The sequence below is a fragment of the Biomphalaria glabrata genome, chromosome 15, assembly GCF_947242115.1.
Source record: "Biomphalaria glabrata chromosome 15, xgBioGlab47.1, whole genome shotgun sequence".
Lineage (NCBI taxonomy): Eukaryota > Metazoa > Mollusca > Gastropoda > Planorbidae > Biomphalaria > Biomphalaria glabrata.
The window spans coordinates 7535083-7554911 of NC_074725.1; the positions used below are offsets into that span (position 1 = coordinate 7535083).

General features: G+C 36.1%; 1 protein-coding gene across 1 annotated transcript in view; it reads left to right on the forward strand.

The window, feature by feature from the left end:
- Nucleotides 1-19829, forward strand: part of LOC106057173 (collagen alpha-2(IV) chain-like) — an 84220-nt gene that overhangs the window by 14673 nt on the left and 49718 nt on the right. Inside the window, exons 3-4 of the mRNA XM_013214264.2 lie at nt 8827-8925; nt 11519-11653. Coding sequence (XP_013069718.2) covers nt 8827-8925; nt 11519-11653 — 234 coding nt within the window. The remainder of the gene's footprint in view (nt 1-8826; nt 8926-11518; nt 11654-19829) is intronic.

Here is a 19829-nt window from a genome sequence, read left to right on the forward strand (position 1 = left end):
TTTTTATGTAAACACACCCTTAACAGAAAGCACGTGAGTCGTACCCTCCCTTTCTTCACCTCATCCATATAATGTCACGGGGAGGCTGTTTGTGTCTGTATAAATACTAGGCCAGCTGACTCATCTGTTTAGGCTAGAGTGCTTGCATCTATCTATCTATCTATCTATCTATCTATCTATCTATCTATCTATCTATCTATCTATCTATCTATCTATCTATCTATCTATCTAATACTATCTAATACCATCTATCTATCTATCTAATACTATCTAATACCATCTATCTATCTATCTAATACTATCTATCTATCTATCTATCTATCTATCTATCTATCTATCTATCTATCTATCTATCTATCTATCTATCTAATACTATCTATCTATCTATCTAATACTATCTATCTATCTATCTATCTATCTATCTATCTATCTATCTATCTATCTATCTATCTATCTATCTATCTATCTAATACTATCTATCTATTTATCTATCTAATACTATCTATCTATATATCTATCTAATACTATCTATCTATCTATCTAATACTATCTATCTATCTATCTAATACTATCTATCTATCTATCTATCTATCTATCTATCTATCTATCTATCTATCTATCCATCTATCTATCTAATACTATCTATCTATCTATCTATCTATCTATCTATCTATCTATCTATCTATCTATCTCTATCTTATCTATCTATCTATCTAATACTATCTATCTATCTATCTCTCTATCAGTCTCAGCACTAGGAAGTAATCTCCTTATTACTGGCCTTGTTTCCATAAAAGAAAAATATAACACTGTTTTTTTTTTTTATTATCAAGCTGTCTTCTTTTTTAGTTGTCGAGTTATTTTAATGTGTATTTATGGAGTAATTTGTTCGTCATATAATTACAAAAAAAAATATTTTTGATACCTTTATTTCCTCACCATTTGATCTAGATTTAGTGGAGATGAAGAGGCAGCTTTTTGGTTAATTAACTTAATTATTGTATGGGTGGTCCTGTTATACTCTGGCTATAAAAAGCGTAGCTTCTTTTTTATGATAAGCGAGACATTCCAGTTTAAGAGGAATGTAGCAGCTGGTACTGTAAAGAGAGTCTGGTAATGCACAGTTCCTTCAGTCAAAGGTTTACTGGACACTTAAAAGAGCTGCCAAACTAAACTTATATGATGAGACACCAATCTGGTTCTGGATATCTCTCTCAAAGATCATGCTCATACCCCATCCAAAGTCTGATGCATGATCCAGAATTGATTTCCTCTAATTCTGTAACTTGGTTACTAGAGGTAATGAATTCGAGTCCGGGCGTATGCTGCGATATTTAATTCAGAATTTGGAGATGTATCATCCAGCTTTAGTGGGTGTATGGCTTCTGTTGAGGAAATGACAAGGCTGTTGGTCCTTGTGATGGCTCAACGATCAATTCTTAAATCATTCGCCATTCAAACCTGGGGCTAGGGGTCAGTGCTACTAGCTTCTTGCCGAGAAGTTGATTTATGGCATAATGTTTGTTCTCCAGAGGAGATATAGTCACAGTATAATGTCTTACACAAATGAGGCTCGATGATTATTGTTGGAATTGAGCTAAGACACACCGGTTTTAAAATAGTTGATTTTAGCTAAGTTTGAATTTGACAAGAACACCCACTGCTGAATGGTAGCAGTGATTTCGTCATTTTTGAATTGGCAGGGACGATATTAATTATTATATTGAAAACAGTTGCCAACCTGGCATTTAATGCTAAGTCGTCATGTTGGCAGCCAAATGAAAATAAAAAGTGCTGCGCGCAGTGATTTTTAATTTAGCGTCTGCAAATTTAGCTCCCTTGAAACAAACAAAAAATATATTAAAAACAAATTTCATTCAAACAAGCTGCTTTTTATCTGAAGAAATGCTTGTCTAATTAATAGAGTAATATTTTGAAATCTTGTAATCAAAGGATGGTTACATCTAATTTGTCCCACGAAAATGATGTTCGCTGTGTAAGTTGATTAACTCATCAGTCGCACCCACGCAAGGGTAGGCGTAATATTCTAATGACCCTTTTCTATGATTACGTTACCGCCGGAAGTAGTTCTTTTTTTTTTCAAACCAAGGAATAAAGAGCATGGGAATAAGAATGGAGATGGAGTAAAAGTCAGCCCAATGTGTGTATGTGGGGGGGAAAGTGTGTGTGTGTGTGTGTGTGGCACCCCTTTTGGGGGGGGGGGGTGAAAGCTTGAAGGAACAAAGTTCACTGGCTAATAATAGAAATGTCTTGACTGGTTCTGTCTTATATAGGGTGGGGCTGACAAAACGTTTTTCTTTATCAAATCTTCACTTGATTTACATTTAAAGCTCATTAATTGATTGTCCAAAATTCAGTTTTTAGTTCACTCGTAGCCATGTTAATGAATTGGAATATGTTGAATCTGAAGAACTAAACAAGGAAATTTAATTATTGAACCAAAAAAAAAAAAAACTTAGAGGAAGTGGAAAAGGATTTGGTGTTTGTATACATATAGACTTTATCTACACCTGCCAATCTCGTTTACTTTACGCTGTTCCGATAGAATCCATGTCCGGCTATAAAAGAATTTCGACTGAAATAGTGAAAGAGGCTGCCCACCTGGCAGGCAGGGGACCAATTTACTAGGGCAGTCAGGCCCAACCTACGACCCATGGGTTACTTCCGGGCCATAACGCGTTGCTTTCCGGCACGTCGAAACTGCTGCCTAGGGTGCATAAGGAGGCTCTTTCCCTGTTCCGTTGAAATTGAAGATTTTTGCGTAACATGTGGGGCAATGTATATGCGCCTCCACCCATGCAAGGGGATGGGAATCACTGTATTGAATCGGTCGTCGTTTCGTAATAGAAAGCGTGATGAGATACGAGGGAAATCATGTCACAAAAATACTTCAAAGGAAATGAATTAGGACTTTCCCTCCCACTCCTTTTCTACTCACATAGTTTAGAACAAAAGCAAAAACCAGTCCCGCGTACTTCCTTGCTAGTCAAAAAAAAAAACAAATCAGTCCCGCGTACTTCCTTGCTATTTAAAAAAAAAAATCAGTCCCGCGTACTTCCTTGCTAGTCAAAAAAAAAAATCAGTCCCGCGTACTTCCTTGCTATTCAAAAGAAAAAAAAAACTGACTGCAAGATTACAATCTCTTTTCAACATTTTTAGTCGTCTGATAGCATATTTTAAGAATGCAACTCTGAGAAGCTTGCCCTACAGGTTCTCATACTAAGCATGCGACAACTCCTCGCTAGATACATACCTAGGACTGGAGACCATTAATGCTTTCAAGCCCAGTGCCATTTTTGCGTATACTGATGGGTCGGCATCGATAGATTCTGGAAGAGCAGGCTCTTTCTCAGTCAAAATCTTTGGACCATGTGGTAGTCTTTGCAGTTTTCATACGGAGGCCATGGCAGTCTGTGACACCTTAAAAGTCATTGACTCTCAATTCGGCAAGGGACATTTTTTAGGGCAACACAGATTGTTGTGGTCACTGACTCAAAACATGTACTACAGGCTTTGCAAAGCCCTGAACCATGGCCCCCCAATATCGACACTGTCATCATGGCCTGACGCAACATAAAGCAACGCTATGTCACCCCTGTAATTATGCAGTGGGTACCGAGTCACATACATTGCAGACTCCTTGGCCCACCATGGAGGGCAAACACCACCCACCGAACAGGCTGCGAGTCTTCATTATGCTCTGGCTATAATTCAAAAAACAGAAACGGAAAAGTGGTTTAAGTGCTGGGACAAGTCTCAAAAAGCCCGTGGAGTCTGATTGCACTTCCCCGTGGTGGAGGCTGTCCAGGCCTGAGCAGGCTATTATAGTACAACACAGGACAGGCCACTGTCCTGTTGGCTCATACTTCTTACGGCTATGGCCAAATTTTGATTCACGGTGCCTCCGCTGAGGGGAAGAAGAGGAAACCGTGTCCCATATTCTTTTTGACTGTCCCAGACTTGCTGATATCCTTCGCGACCTGTATGGTGACATGTATGTTCTACGTAAGACAGCAGGGTTTCTGTCCAGGGCTTTTGCAAGAGAGGATTTGAGCCTCTCCAGCTCTCACTCAAATGGAGTTTAATGATGATGATGAGGAGATACATACCTCCTTTACGGTAGTTACTCTCAACCCCGCGGCGCCTGACCAATAAATAAACCCGTGGACCCCCCCCCCCCAGGAAATAACCAAGAGACCCTTCGTAAGAAATAACCTAATCTTCCTAGGAAATAATCTAGCGATCACTTCCAAGGAAATAATCAAGCGACCCCTCCCTAGGAAATAATCAAGCGATCTCAACCTAGGAAATAATCAAGCGACCCCTCCCTAGGAAATAATCAAGCGATCTCACCCTAGGAAATAACCGCTCGACCCATTTCATTGAGATAACCACGCAACTCTTTTCTATGAAATAACCAAGTGACGTCTACCCAGAAGATCTTTAGAAATTTACGGGATCGACTTTGCAGACATTCATTGCTTTGTTTTATATTGTAGTACCTTTCTAGACAATGGTACATGTGCCTTTTTTTTTTTTGGATGGGGTTGACCTTCCAATGTTATAATATATGAAGAATTAAACAATACTATTTTTAGACAACTCTCATTTAATCCCATGCGAAACAAATATATATTTGTGTCATTTTGAATCAAGGACTCGGCGGCCACTGAGGGAAAAGATAGCAGTTTTTTTGTTGTTGTTTTTTTTTAACTTCTAAAACACAGTAATCATAACTTTAAAGAAAATTATTAATAATTATTTAACATTTCTCATTTCGTGTTTTTTTTAAATTATATCTTGACCTTTTTTCTCTAAATTTATCAGGTAGTCTCAACCAATTAGCGGCTAAGGAATTTAGTTATTACATGTATACTAAAAAAAAATAAACGTTTTTATAAGAAAAAAAAATTCACATGAACGTTTATTAAATTGTACATTGACCACAAGCTTCTTGATTTATCTGGCAATCTCTACCGATTAAAATAATTTTGCTCTTGCTGCCAATTAGTCTGTTTTAAGCCAATTTTAGTGCACCCAACTCTACCGGCAGACACACGTCTTGCACAATAAATTAAAACTTGTCTGGAGCCGCTCCCTTTAGTTCAACAAGTATTAAACACATGAAAACAAACAACAATACCCAGCTTTATGTTTGTTTACACTTTTGTTCAAGCAAACAAAGTCAAGGTTGCAGACCTCTTCTATCCACATCACTCACGACTGCTAAAGTACACTGGCAGACGAGATAACATTAATAACCATGATCCACGAAGAATGTATAAATACGTTTTCCAAGAATTTGTTTGCGAATAAACAGATTCATTTGGGAAAGGGGAGATACATATTTTTCAGAGATAAGGAAGAAATGGCAGAAAAGTGTACCGCGGATCTACTCTATAATGTCTGTTCTAACTATTTTATGTACACAATGAGTTGATTAAAAAAAATGCGCTTTGAGTTGAGAATCCTATCATTTATTTTAAAATTCTACTCTATAATTTCCCCAACAAAGAATGGATGGAAGCCTGGACGTGTGGTGAATGTCGTCTCGATTGATCTGGGTTTGAACTCTAACCGCCGCCATCCCCCGTCGTCCTGCGGGGGTTGTGGCTAGGATGTAATCTTCAAATGAAGCAATATCAGCGACGTGCAAAATAAAATTTCACTTGCGTTCACACTTCAGATTTTCCAAATTTGTTTTAGATCTGTGATTGAACTGTACCCAAGAAATAATAAATTGTGCCAACTGTATAGAATAAAGTCGAGCATTTAATTGTCATTTCAAACAGCCAATTCCGCAATCACCGCTCCGCAACGGACAGACATAACGACAGACAGAAAAGTGAAGTGAAATAAAAGTATGAAAAGGAATGCATTGGATGAAAAAAAAAAAAAGAAATAATGGTCTTGATATAGGAGTGAAGAGAAATAAAATAATTTAAAAAAAAGACTGCAGGAATACGTAGATCTAGGGGGCTCTCGATATTTACTTACCCACACAGATAAAAAAAAACACAACTTTGCCAAGATCCGGGGGGAAAAAGAAAACGGGTTATAGATCTAGCGGAATCATGCTTAAGCGAGGCTTGGTTTATTTTCTGGAAAGAGAAGGCCAGAGACTGCACTTGTGCCACCTTTGCTCTTCTGAAAATGACCTGGAAGTACCTAACACCACTACAGTCATATTTTGTCTACCAGGATAGGCTTTAAAAAAAGACACTAGACTAAATGATCTTGACAAAAAAAAAAAAAGACTCCCCCTCAATAATAATAAGATAAACAGACTAATGAATAAAATAAAGAAACAATAATAGTTCACTGGCGTGGGAGATTCTGATATTTTTGCCCAAAAGCTTGACACTATTTGTTAGGATTGGATCATACATAAGTAATTTTCAATGCAGACGGCATTATGCCTTTCGCACTCAAGCACACACATGAAAGTGAAATAATAATAATACTAATAATGAAAACAGAAACGTGAGAACCTTTGATGTATGTGAATCACTCTAAGTATGAGGGTGCACAATTTTTTTTTTTGGTTGTTTCATGAATATAAAAGTGAACTATTCAACAAGTGGGTCACCCCGTTATTAAAGGCAGCAGACCTCAGACAGGTTGTCTGGCATTTTCATGTCCGCTTACTCAGCATACGCCCCTCCCCTCCCCACTCCTAGTGCCCCCCTCCCCCCCCCATCTCTTTTTCCTCATCACGCCCTCTGCCTGCATCCACACGTCGTAACACCTGGCTTAGGTGTGCTGGCACCGTGCTCCCCCATTCGTCGAGGAGGTGAGTCAAGAAATAACGAATCCCACACACCAAGTTGATTCAATCTGCAAGTCCAAGACTCACCCCATTTACATAGTCAGCGGAATACAACTCCCACAAAAAAAAATGTCCCTTTTCACTGTTTCACACATCCCTAAACAATTTATCCGGGTAGTCTTAAACACTCTTTGTTTATTCCTTTGAAGATATATATAGGGCCTACTTATATTTATAGATAAGCTTACAGTAAAGTATTGGGTCTATCTATCTATCTATCTATCTATCTATCTATCTATCTATCTATCTATCTATCTATCTATCTATCTATCTATCTATCTATCTATCTATCTATCTATCTATCTATCTATCTATCTATCTATCCATCCGTCTTTATATCTATATATTTATCTACCTATCTATTGTAGACACAAAACATTAAAAAAAAACTGGTTTTAACCAATACATGTGACTTTTTTTCTATATATGCAGGGAAGATATTTAAACAACTATGTCAACCACATAACAAATAATTGTATGTCGAAATAGGTCGTAATCATTTCGAAACAATATTAAATGAACCTCGTGTGGAATTGGGGAATTTAAAAAGTTATAGTCATTTATCGTTTTTTTAGCTCTTAGACCTAGTTTAAAATGAATTTAAATAGATAAGTGTGTGTTTTAAGAGATGAACACCTACCTAATATCTAGCCTACTTACACGATTAGACGTGGAATGGGATGCACACAGTTCCAAATTTTATGGCCTCCAAATTATTAAATATAGGTCAGTGAAATTTTGTTTTATTCTTAGAGAGTGAGGTAATTTGAGAAGTTTAGAATTTTTTACCCCTCCCTCTTTATCTGTCTGTCTCTCTCATTTTTCAATCGATACTCATTACATTTACATGACTCTTCATGTACACTAATAATAGAACATCAACACTACTGTTCGATTCTCAAACTGTGTTGTATAAAATAATTGTGTGTGTGTGTGTGTGGGGGGGGGGTACGTAATTTTTTGTTGTTGTTGTTTTGGTGGCGTCACTAGTAAAAGTTTGAGAAACACTGCAGCATACTTAGCTGAACTAGATCTAAAGTTGTGGGCGAGCCTCGACCAGGTATCAAACGAAAGGCATTAATGCAAGATCAAAAGTCTATACCTATAATAATAATAATAATTATCTTTATTATCCATGAAGAAATTTGTCTTACAGTTTGTGCATAAAAAAAACAACAAGAATTCACAAACAGAAATAAAATCTATTATAAGAAAACATCAATAAATAGACATACACATTATTACACATAATTTCTCGGTACCTGTAACTTCAGTGCTATTTTTCTTTTTGTCTATCATAAAAGTGCATAGATTGTTTCATCTTAAAAACATATTTTGATCACGCATATATGGGTGATATGCATGAAAGAGACCAAATTTTATATTGATATGTGATGTATAAAATGGTTTGTTTTTCACACCTTAGCACTGCCAACGCGATAGGGCACCTTAAAGTTAATCATCACAACTGCTTGCACTAAGGCGTTTTCCTAAAACATGTTTTGGGTCTGGATGGGTGTGCGTGCATGTTATGTAAATTAGGAGTTTCTACGTTTTGTGTCATTTGAACAACTTACCATTAAACCACCTAAAGTCCTAAAAAATGCAAAATGCACTGGGTGAGGTGAATGAGAGGCTAGACCACTTGTCTGCTGGATCGAAGGTCCTGGGTTCAATAAGGTTATGCTAAATACAAAACTTTCAACGGTTTTGAAGATGTCTTTATAAAATAACCAGCTCTAATAAGTACATAAGATCTGTTATTACGATTTAGTAGGAGTAAACATAACTAGTCATTGTACTGTCTATACTACACCTTAGTTGGCAATGAGCAACATATGCAGGTAAACCTTCTTGTAGATCATTTCGTCTGAAAGGAATTTTTTTGTTTTTAATTATCACAAAAAATGAATGCGTGTTTAAAAACATTCACTGTTCGACTTACGATTCATGTGTTTCTTTGTTTTTTTTTTCAGCAACGTAGTTCTCAAAATGAAAGAGAGGAGACCCCAAGAGAATGTGGTGGCTGCACGGTAGTCGGAGGATGTAAATGCATAGGTGAAAAAGGAAGCAGGGTAAGATGATGGATAGTATACTTCTTTTCGTTCGTTTGGCTCTAAACAAGCAAAATAAACAACAAGCAAAATGAACAACAAGCAAAATAAACAACATGCAAACACTAAAAATACTTTAAAAAAAAAAAAAGGCTTGTATAAGGGAAAACTGTACATTTACAGCCATATCTATCAGTACTTTAAGATTTATTTCCCTTAATCAATATCAAACTAAAATCAATTAATTACCACTAATTAATTAATTGGCTAATTTTTTATTGATTCACTTTTTCTTAGGGACAATAATAATTGTGCAAAGTCTCAACTTGATACGAAAGTGGTAATTGGGAAAAATAAGTGTATCAAACTTGTACCAGACAGACAGACAGACATTAGGAGTGAGATGATAGAAGCTTTGTATAAAACAAATAGCATTGTTCTTGCAAGCTTGAGAGATAATTTCAAATAGTTCAATCTCACATGTAGGCGTTTGCAAAATGTCAAACATAATTAAATTTAAAGTCAAACAAATCCACTCGAGTGAAATAAATTGTACTTTTATTCACTACAATATACAAAAAAAATGTCAAATATGTAGTAACGTAGGCCTATATCGTCATCGAAAATATGCATTCTAATACAAGATACTATCATGCTTAAACTTCATACTTCTGCAAGTTTCAAAAACTTAAATCCTTCTTGCTATATCCAGCATTAAAATGTCTACTTGTATGTCTTTCGACTTAAATATGAGTTCTATCTAGATATAGTCTAGACCTTCCTTTCACCTATCTACACTGGCTTTATCTGTCAAGATATCAATCTTTATTTTGGCAAGGAATATAAAAGCTGGATCTTGTCCAATGTTTTCTGAAAGAAATCGCAGCTTTTGACCGAAGGCATTGTCATGTCTTTGTTTCCAAAAGATTTGCTGGAGATAGTGTTTCTTTACGTGGCTATAAAGGACACATATTGTTGCATCTGACGAAATTGAAGCAGTCATCTGCTAGGGTTTTCCCGAAATCACTATTGGAAGTCAGTTGCTGTCAACATAGTAAAACTTAACTGATGCTTAAGCTGGTCTGTAGGTGCTTCTGTTGCACTTTTCTCTTTACCCTATGCTGCATAGATGTGGAAAGTGATGTGCCACGTTAAAATGTGACTGTTAGCAATCATTTGTAAGAAATATAATTCACAGGAAGAGAATACCTGTGCAGGAATCTGACTTGAGATTTATATTGAGTCCACAAGCTTTGTCCCTGTGAATTCCCCCGCCATTGTCTGAGCTGTAGATATTATTAATACAATGATTGTGTATTGTGAATTTTGCCAACTGCAGACCAATGCGTGCAAGTTAAACCTTATCGTCTGGATAGAGAATTTATCAGACGATAATCTCTTTCAACTCTTAGTAGTCATGCATGGAATCTTTCTAATGAGCTTGCACAATCATGTCTTCTAATTTTACAGTCCAGCTAATTTCCACATAAGACAGTGTGCAAAATGCTTATGTGTGTCCATTTATTGGACTCCTTACTGTAAACAAATAAACTATTGAGACAAATGCGGAAATACCCGCTAAAAGCGAGTTCAAAAAAGCCAAATATTATTTTAAGATGAGTAATTTTAAAATTATTGCGGTCAAATCAGAGTTTTTAGTGTGACAAATTAGCTAGTTTTTTTCCCCAAAGATATACATAAATTGTCAAAATTCTAGGAAAATCGTTAGAGCAGTTTTCGAAATTCTTGTCTTCCCAGTTTGTACCCATGAAAAGTTTGAAAGCTAATAAGTGGAATTGCAACAATCCTCTTTAAAAAAATGTTAACGAAATGTCAGCTAGATCCAGGGAGTTAGATTTTTTTTGTCAGTCTGAATTCTCGTCATTGAAATGTGACATGATTGCTTATTAGCTTCACCTTCACCTAACTGTTCGTCTCTTAAACCGTTGGGGCACCATACAAGAACCGTCAACCGTCATTCTCCATTCCTCTCTGTGCTTTGCCTTGGAAAGAATTTTATTCACTGACAGGTCTGTCCATTCTTTGACGATGTCTTCCCATCACTTTCTCTTCCTCTTCTTCTTCTTCCTGGTACTGTTCCCTGAAAGAAGGTCTTTGCGAGCCCTTACGTTTTCTGACAGTAGTTAGCAGGGCATCCTGGTTTCCAATTGCTGTATTAATCCTGTTTCATCTCTTCATTTGTGATGTTATCTTTGTAAGTATTATTACAACATTAATAATTAAAACAATAATTAAAATGTTAATAAATAATAATAAGCCCGAATGGATGATCACAACAGAAATTTGAAGCATTCGTGAAAATTAATGTATTTAAATTGATTCTTATTGCAAGTTAGAGGACGAAACTTACCTTGTATTTCTGTTTTAAAAAAATTAAAACCGCACTCAAAATGCTTTAAACTTTGGCCTGATACTATAAGACATGTCTGGCCTATTTCTCTGTGAAAAAAAAGGAAACACACAGACTCGTCTACCTTTTACATTTTCACCCCCCCCCCTCCGCATTCCCACGTCCAATGATTTATTTATGGTTCAAACTAGAAGTACTCTTTTTTTCGTTTGCCTATGTTAACTCATTTTGTTTTCTTCCCAGGGTGTACCTGGATCAATAGGCCCTTCTGGACCACAGGGCCATACCGGCTTCGTAGGACCCGAAGGTCTACCTGGACCTAAAGGAGAAAAAGGCGATCATGGACCAACAGGCCCACAAGGCGAACCAGGTGATAGGGTAAGTGCTACTTATTATAATTTTCAATTCTGGAAGAGCTGTCCTCAACAATTTTCTTCCTTAAAAGATTGGTCAAGTATTTAATCTACCACACACTAACGCCGATATGGCATATTTTAGGCTATATTAAACCTTTAACTTTCCTTTTAACAAAAAGACAGAGACTAGTTTTCCCTTTTCAAATTGTAAGAGTTAATATTTATAGTTCACATCTGATTGAAAGCGTATTTTATTTTCAATCTAATCTTTGTAAAGGTAAGTGCTACAATTAATCTCCCTAATTAAAATGACTACGTAGGTTAAAGTAAGCCTATTGATAAAGTTTCTCTTATATAATCGGGCAAGAACTGTTCTTTATCTTTCACGTTTATAAGGGTAAGTGTTGTTACTTATGTAGCTTATTTATTAGAGTAAGTTCTGCCTTTATTTTTCTTATTTGACAGGGTAAGTGTTCTTATTATTCTCTTATTAAACAATTTATATATTACTATATCTTTCTCTTGTTTAATCGGATTGAGGGTGCCGTTTATCTTTCTCATTAAAGTCTTTGTCATTTGATCCTCAAATTGTCGTTTCTAATCTACCTAATCAAACTGACCCTCTCCAGTCTCATTATTCACTGTGAGTGGACGTTTAAAGGGGCCGGACAGCAGCGCGTCACAGCAGGGCCGGCCTTAGGCATAAGCAAACTAGGCAGCCACCTGGGGGCATCCGATTGGTGGGGGGTGGGGGGCATCGCACAGGACTCAATTTTTTTTTATAGATAAAATTGCGAAACATGGATCACATCTCAAGCGTAGCAGGACTCTATGGCTCTATGTCTACTAGCCTCGTTCTCAACATAGCAGGACTCTATGGCTCTATATCTACTAGCCTCGTTCTCAACATAGCAGGACTCTATAGCTCTATGTCTGCTAGCCTCGTTCTCAACATAGCAGGACTCTATGGCTCTATGTCTACTAGCCTCGTTCTCAACATAGCAGAACTCTATGGCTCTATGTCTACTAGCCTCGTTCTCAACATAGCGGAACTCTATGGCTCTATGTCTGCTAGCCTCGTTCTCAACATAGCAGAACTCTATGGCTCTATGTCTACTAGCCTCGTTCTCAACATAGCAGAACTCTATGGCTCTATGTCTACTAGCCTCGTTCTCAACATAGCAGAACTCTATGGCTCTATGTCTACTAGCCTCGTTCTCAACATAGCAGAACTCTATGGCTCTATGTCTACTAGCCTTGCTCTAAGTCTCTACAAGACCTCTTCACGAATGTTTAGATCTACTTGTTAGACTAATATGTTAGAAGACTATTGTTTCTTATTTTGGTGAAATGTCGAAACATCCGGTGCCGGTGATCATGAATCGTGTATGAAGCACATTTGTGCTATCGGCGCTGTATGAATTTAACTTATTTCTTAGATACAGGAAGGTTTTTAAATCATTGCCTATTTGTCGGTCATAATTTATTGTTGTTTTTTTTGGCCCGCGTGATATTTGTGGCCTTTGCCTAGTAAGATTATTCAACACTAAATTATATCACATCATCTTCAATTCGTTTGTGGTTTTGAAAAAGAGCATTATTTCAGTCATCACAATATAAGAATTTGTTTCAATCATCAAACATAAACTGTACTAACATACGTGGGACAGTTACTCTATTTATATCAGTTTTAAACATCATTATATTATATAATATAGACTTTAATAGTTTAAAAAGACAATGAATTATTAATAATGTTTCGTTGATACATATTCTACTTTATAATTACCATCTTTCAAACTGACCATTTATATATTAACTTTAAAATCGTCTATTTTTTTTATTTAAAATGCATACTATTTAGTGTACATGATGGTAATTGCACTCAGTCGCAGATTCGAAAAGCCCTGAGCATCTAGATCTAGTGCAAACCAAATGATCTTTGTGTTTATAAATTCCCTAATATAAATGGAAATAAACAAAGCATCATGTTAATTTACAAATACACACATTGTTCAACCACCTCAGGATGAACGAACTACATTAGCCTACTTCCCTTCAGTCAAGGGAAATACTTCATATAAACATTACATCACATAACATCATCCTTCTTTCTTTAAAAATACATCATGCACACATTGTGTAAAATAAATTTACATATTAACATCTCACCCTTTTTTATATATATAAAAACCCCACAACTAAACTCCTATTGGACAGAAAGTCACCGTACTTAGGCTAAAACAGTAAGGAGTATCCATCTGAAAAGTTTTTCCGTGGGCTGTTTAGTGTTAGCGCAGCTCCCAATTATCACCATAGATCGTTTAATTGTGAAACATATCTTTAACCCAAAAATGCTTAGGATATTAATTGTTCACTATTTAAGTTTTGTCGCGTTTACCTACCCTTGGCTGTAACAATTAAGAACTTTTAACACCTCTGCCCATTTATTTGTAATTGGTTTTGATATTTACTTTACATTCTCTTCTCATCAACTTCAAATTAGTTTTAACACTTTAGCCTTTGATGTTTTGAGTGGTAGTATAAAGATCGCAACGCCAGCGCCAGTAAATGTTATCATTATTACCACATTTATAATCATGATTTCCTTTTTTACTTTGACATAGACATAAAAGCGAAATTTACCTCGACACGAGAGAGCTTGCGCAAGGTGAACATATTGTGCTAAAAAAAAATTAGAAATAGCATTCTTGTTTCTTTTTCCTTGTTGTGACAACATTTTTTTTTAATGTAGATATTTTATATTGTCAGAAAACTAGACCAATGTCGTGTAGCTGCTGTGTACACATATAAATAAACTAATAACTTTTTTTTTCAATTAAATAAATTCCTCTATAAAAATGGACTATTCTCTTGAAATACGCAATTCTTCGTATCTTCTTATCTTAAAACCTCTTACAGACGTTACTTCAAATTCTTAAATTTTTTATCCCCATTAGATAATCAAAGTTTTTTTTAAAGTGCCGAGACTCAAACATATTTATTTCGATAATAAATAACTTCATCCATTCTCACAATCACTTTAAATAGTGACGTGTACACAGTAGGCCTATAGATCTGTATTACACTCAAACAATCCAGTAGTTAAAGAGTTAACGCCTACTATGTATTTAATATGTATATAGGTCTGTGGAATAAAAGCTGCTTGAGTTTTCAATAAGCGATACAAACATTTATTGCCAACTTTACTGAATACTTTTTAATGACAAATGTAGGCAGTCATCCTGTTGAGTATAAATTTTCTACCCCATCCATCTCCCCCCCCCCCATTTATTTTATACCTTTGCTGACGCAATTTTCTCACAGTTTCTTCTTACCCGTTCTTTCACCCACCTAACCCCCCCCCTTTCACCTAAATATTCCTTTACTCTTCCTGAACCACATTCGCGTGCGAGACTACCTAAGGGAACTGAATACAGATGTTCTGTAAAGAGGTCGCAGAATCAAAGTCTCCCCCGTCTACGACCGTACGCCTAAACATATGTTCAGCTGGAGACAATGAGTGCAAGAACTCAGCCACTAACTTACAGGGCAGAAAACTTGATAGCAAAGAAATGTTTTCTTTCCCTTTAAAATTCTCTTTTTGACCCTATCATGTCACATTTTTGTGTATGGAAATATATGCTGACATCAAATATTGTGTAGGTGAACGATATTCGAAAAATAAATCTAGCCATTCCAGGAAATAAAAAAAAAATTCAAAGAAATCTAAATGAAAAGAAAGTAGAAATTTTAAAAGTTTCCCAAGTAAACAAAATGTGTGAGATAGAGAAATAGATAGATAGCTAGATAGATAGATAGATAGATAGATAAATAGATAGATAGATAGATAGATAGATAGATAGATAGATAGATAGATAGATAGATAGATAGATAGATAGATAGATAGATAGATAGATACATAGATAGATAGATAGATAGATAAATAGATAGATAGATAGATAGATAGATAGATAGATAGATAGATAGATAGATAGATAGATAGATAGATAGATAGATAGATAGATAGATAGATAGATAGATAGATAGATAGATAGATAGATAGATAGATAGATGAGAGAGAAGGCAGAGAGAACTTGAGAGTAACATAATTTAAAATGAGTCTAAGATAAAAGGAAAATAAAAAGGAGAGGGATAGAGAAAGATCAGGGGGGAGGGAGTGAGAGAAAGTATGCACATAGATAGTGGAGAAAGATTTAGTTGGCAGAGGGAAAAACCAGGAGCCGACATGACGAGAACCACCTGGCTAGTGAAAAGAGTGTCTGAAATTTCCCCCACTGACCCCGTAATGACCAAATGAACTTGGTAGATATGTTACTATGTAGACTTCATTATCAAATAGGTTCTTGAACTTTCTCAACAGTAAAGCGGTAATAGTAGGCACTATGAAGGAAACAATTTGCTTGCTTTAACTAACTAATAAACATTATCCATCTTCCCAATGCTTCTAATATTAACTCTGATGAATATTGATGTAAAAAAAATTAAAAGATAATCTACAGATCTATCTATCTATCTATCTATCTATCTATCTATCTATCTATCTATCTATCTATCTATCTATCTATCTATCTATCTATCTATCTATCTATCTATCTAACTCTCTCCCTCTTTCTCTCTATCTGTGTGTCTGTCCATCTCTCTATCTATCTCACAGTGTGTGTAAGACACATTGTTGTGTAAGTGTGCATATGCGTGAGAGTGTGTATGTATAAGAGAGTTTTTTTATTTCACACGCATGTAAAAACAGATTCATGTAGAAATACAGGCAACCTAACTAAAGGCTTGAATTTCAGCAGAGAGAAGACATTCGGACCCTTTCTTTTTATATTATTATTATTATTATTAAACCTACCCATACTTTGACGACGTTATTGTAAAGCACTCACATTCTGATATCTACCTCAGTCTACCTGACAAACGCAACTAAGATCATAGTTTTATTACTTACAAAAAAAAAAAAAAAAGAAAAATGGAAAAATATTTCAACTGATGGGCTAACTGGCCGTGAATCATAACCCTTGGGCTACCATTCAAATATGTGTGCTTCCAGGGGCCGCCCTGTTTCTAAATCTGTACCAGGCTTTTTTTTTTATGTTCTCATCCAGCGATTACGTTAGCTTTCTTATCTCTCTTCTTTCAACACTAGCAGGGTACCGAGTTAGTGGTGTAGTGGAACACAGAAGTGGTGGCTGTCTTGAAGTGTGCTCTTCAGGCCTCGTCAGGCTTACATATATTGTTTCGTTAAGATAAAATGAAAATAGATAAATGCAATGTAAGCAGAATTATGTTTTTAAAGAAACAGAAAGAAAATAAAATGAGCTGAGAACAACCATTATGTTTTTTAAAATTCTTAAAAATAAGAAAAGATGAATTTTTAATTTTTTAATTGTAGACGAGTACACACTCGCATAATAGGCCTACATAAGCTCAATATAACTAATTAAAATAAATAATTTAAATATCTTATCTTATCTTATATAATACAGACGTTACTTCAAAAAAGAAGATGATTCCAATACAAATGACCGTTAATTCCCATGTACTTTACTTCAACAAGATGGCGTAAATAGTGGAGCCTCGGCCACAATAAGTTAGAGTATTAACACTCCTTTTCCTTCCTTACATAGGCCCAAACCCCTTTGTTTTGGCTAGACGTCTAATCCCTGAGATTTATTTGTTGTTGTTGACACCATCTTTAAAAATGTGATTAATTAAGTTCAGCATACATTTTTTTGTTACAACTGCTGATAATTCCGTCGAACGTTTCTAAGAAAATAAATAAATATAGGTCATAAATAAAGAACCACAACCTCTGTTATATACTAGCATCACACCATATTTTATGTCAATGCATCACACCCATTCACGCTTTGACTATTATTATTGTTGTTATTTGTATTTGATGATTACTCCTATCAATACGGTAGGTTATAATAATAATAATAATAATAATACTAACAAGCCTGTCACATCTGCCACATCACCAGAAAATTTCTCAGTGAACACTGTTAAAGGGAGACTACAATGAATTTTGTTTCTCTCCATCGTAGCTCGACCCTGGCAAAATGAATAGTAGTCCGTTTTTTACATAATAAAAACAGTAATAATAATAAACATCGTGAAAGCTCTTATGTAAACTCAACATTATTCACAAACGGAAGTTCTCTGGCTGGAAAAAAGTCTTCTGATTATGTAATTTAAGCACATGGTACAATTTGGTGCTGCGTTAGTAGGCCATATATTTCTTTGTTCTATAAAAACGTTTTCTGATATATATATATAACTTTAAATTATATATTTAAAAAGAATGAATTTTGTTTTCTTGTGTATCTGTATTTTAGGAAGATTAGACACTAAATATAGAAACAAAGAAATGAATCTATCAAGATCTTTTTTGTTGTAGAGTCATAACTATGGTTGTCTTAGTAATCTTACGGGTATGAAGCGATGACATTTTATCAAATAAATCGAATTGGTTTTGAAATCAAATTGACTTAAAGTGTTTATTGGCCAGTAAACAAAGGGGGGGGGGTCAAGAGTCAGTGTGTGTGTGGGGGGGGGGGGGAGTGATGTCCTTCTAGTATCATATCACGGGGTGCCGAAACTTTATTTAAAAAATTGTCGCGTTTCGGTGAGTTTTATTATTTATTTATTTATTATAATAATTATTATTATTTTGTTAATGGGCAGGGTATTTTAGGATAGCTTTAAAAATGTTCCGCTTCATATGCTAGGGCAAATTCGTAAAAGTGCTCCTTCTTCCAGTGTTCCATTAGAGCATGCCCTGAGCATGGAGTGGGCTGCCTGAATCAGAGTCGACTTTAGCAGTGCGCGGGGCCCAGTGCGAGTGTCATATCAGGCCCACGATTACGATGGGCTGACCTTGACCAAAGATTCTCTTTATCGCGGGGCCTCTACCATAATATCAAAAGTTCAGTCACCCAAATCTCTGGTTTTGGTGTAATGGTCAAATCGGAACTCCCCTCCCCCCTTTTTTTTTCCAAGTCCAACAAACGCCTGGTGGTTATGTCACCCTATTTAAAATGGTTTTGTCGGTCAGTGTCAATAAATACAGTAGGCCAGCAGACTGTAATAGTATTATTCATTTTGGCGCTTTTATTATTTTTTTTTTGTAGCTCGTGTGCGGGTTAAAAAATAAACACAAGATTTCGGCTGGCGGAAATGCCTTGTTTATAACCCGCTGTGTCGAGCACCCAGGCTTCGTATTTCTTGATGCAGTCAGCAGAATCAGACGTCTAGCCCTGGTGAGCACTCCTTGCACACATTTGCGCCCTCTCTTCCCCTCCGCCCCTTACCTCCATACTTTTACCTACCCGATTCCCATCCCCTCTTAGTCTTTCCCAGGTCACACAGCTCACTCGCGTTCGCAACTTCATTCCACCGCTCTGCACCCACTCCCTTCCATGAGCACAATATTTAAATCAAGCTCTAAATCTAATTTAAACTCCCCCCCCCACACCCCCGGGACACCTCTTTTAAATTCCCTCCCTCCCCGCACACGTCTGTCTATACTTATATCGAAAGCGATCGTTCGTGTTCTACACGTGTGTATTATTTTAACACTGCTCAAAGATGTTCTAAAGTTTCCTCGCCTGTTCTATTGTGGGGCTATGTCCTACACACTACTGACCGTGTATTATGTCTTTACATACGTCTTCCTATCATGTGTATTGACTTAATGGAGTTTAAGAATCTCGAATTAATACGAAAATAACTCGGATAATACTTGGATTCACCCTCAGACGTAACAATCTTTTTGTAAGGAACGACTGTAGTGTACAAGTGACTGTAATGTACAAGTGTACAAGAGACTGTAATGTACAAGAGACGTAATATACAAAGAACAGCAATATACCAGAGACTGTAATATACAAGAGACTGTAATATACCAGAGACTGTAATATACAAGAGACTGTAATATACAAGAGACTGTAATATACAAGAGACTGTAGTATACAAGAGACTGTAGTATACAAGAAACGGTTAGAGACCAATCTTCATAGTAGGCCTCAACACTGTACTGCGGCGTCACAACTTGTGGGCAGTGGAGATCAATAACTCGTTACCCCGTCGTACAGACCTGTGAAGTAGCAACTAGCTAGTTTAAAGTCTAAACTAAACAATATCAATGATACCGTATTGAAAGAGCAATG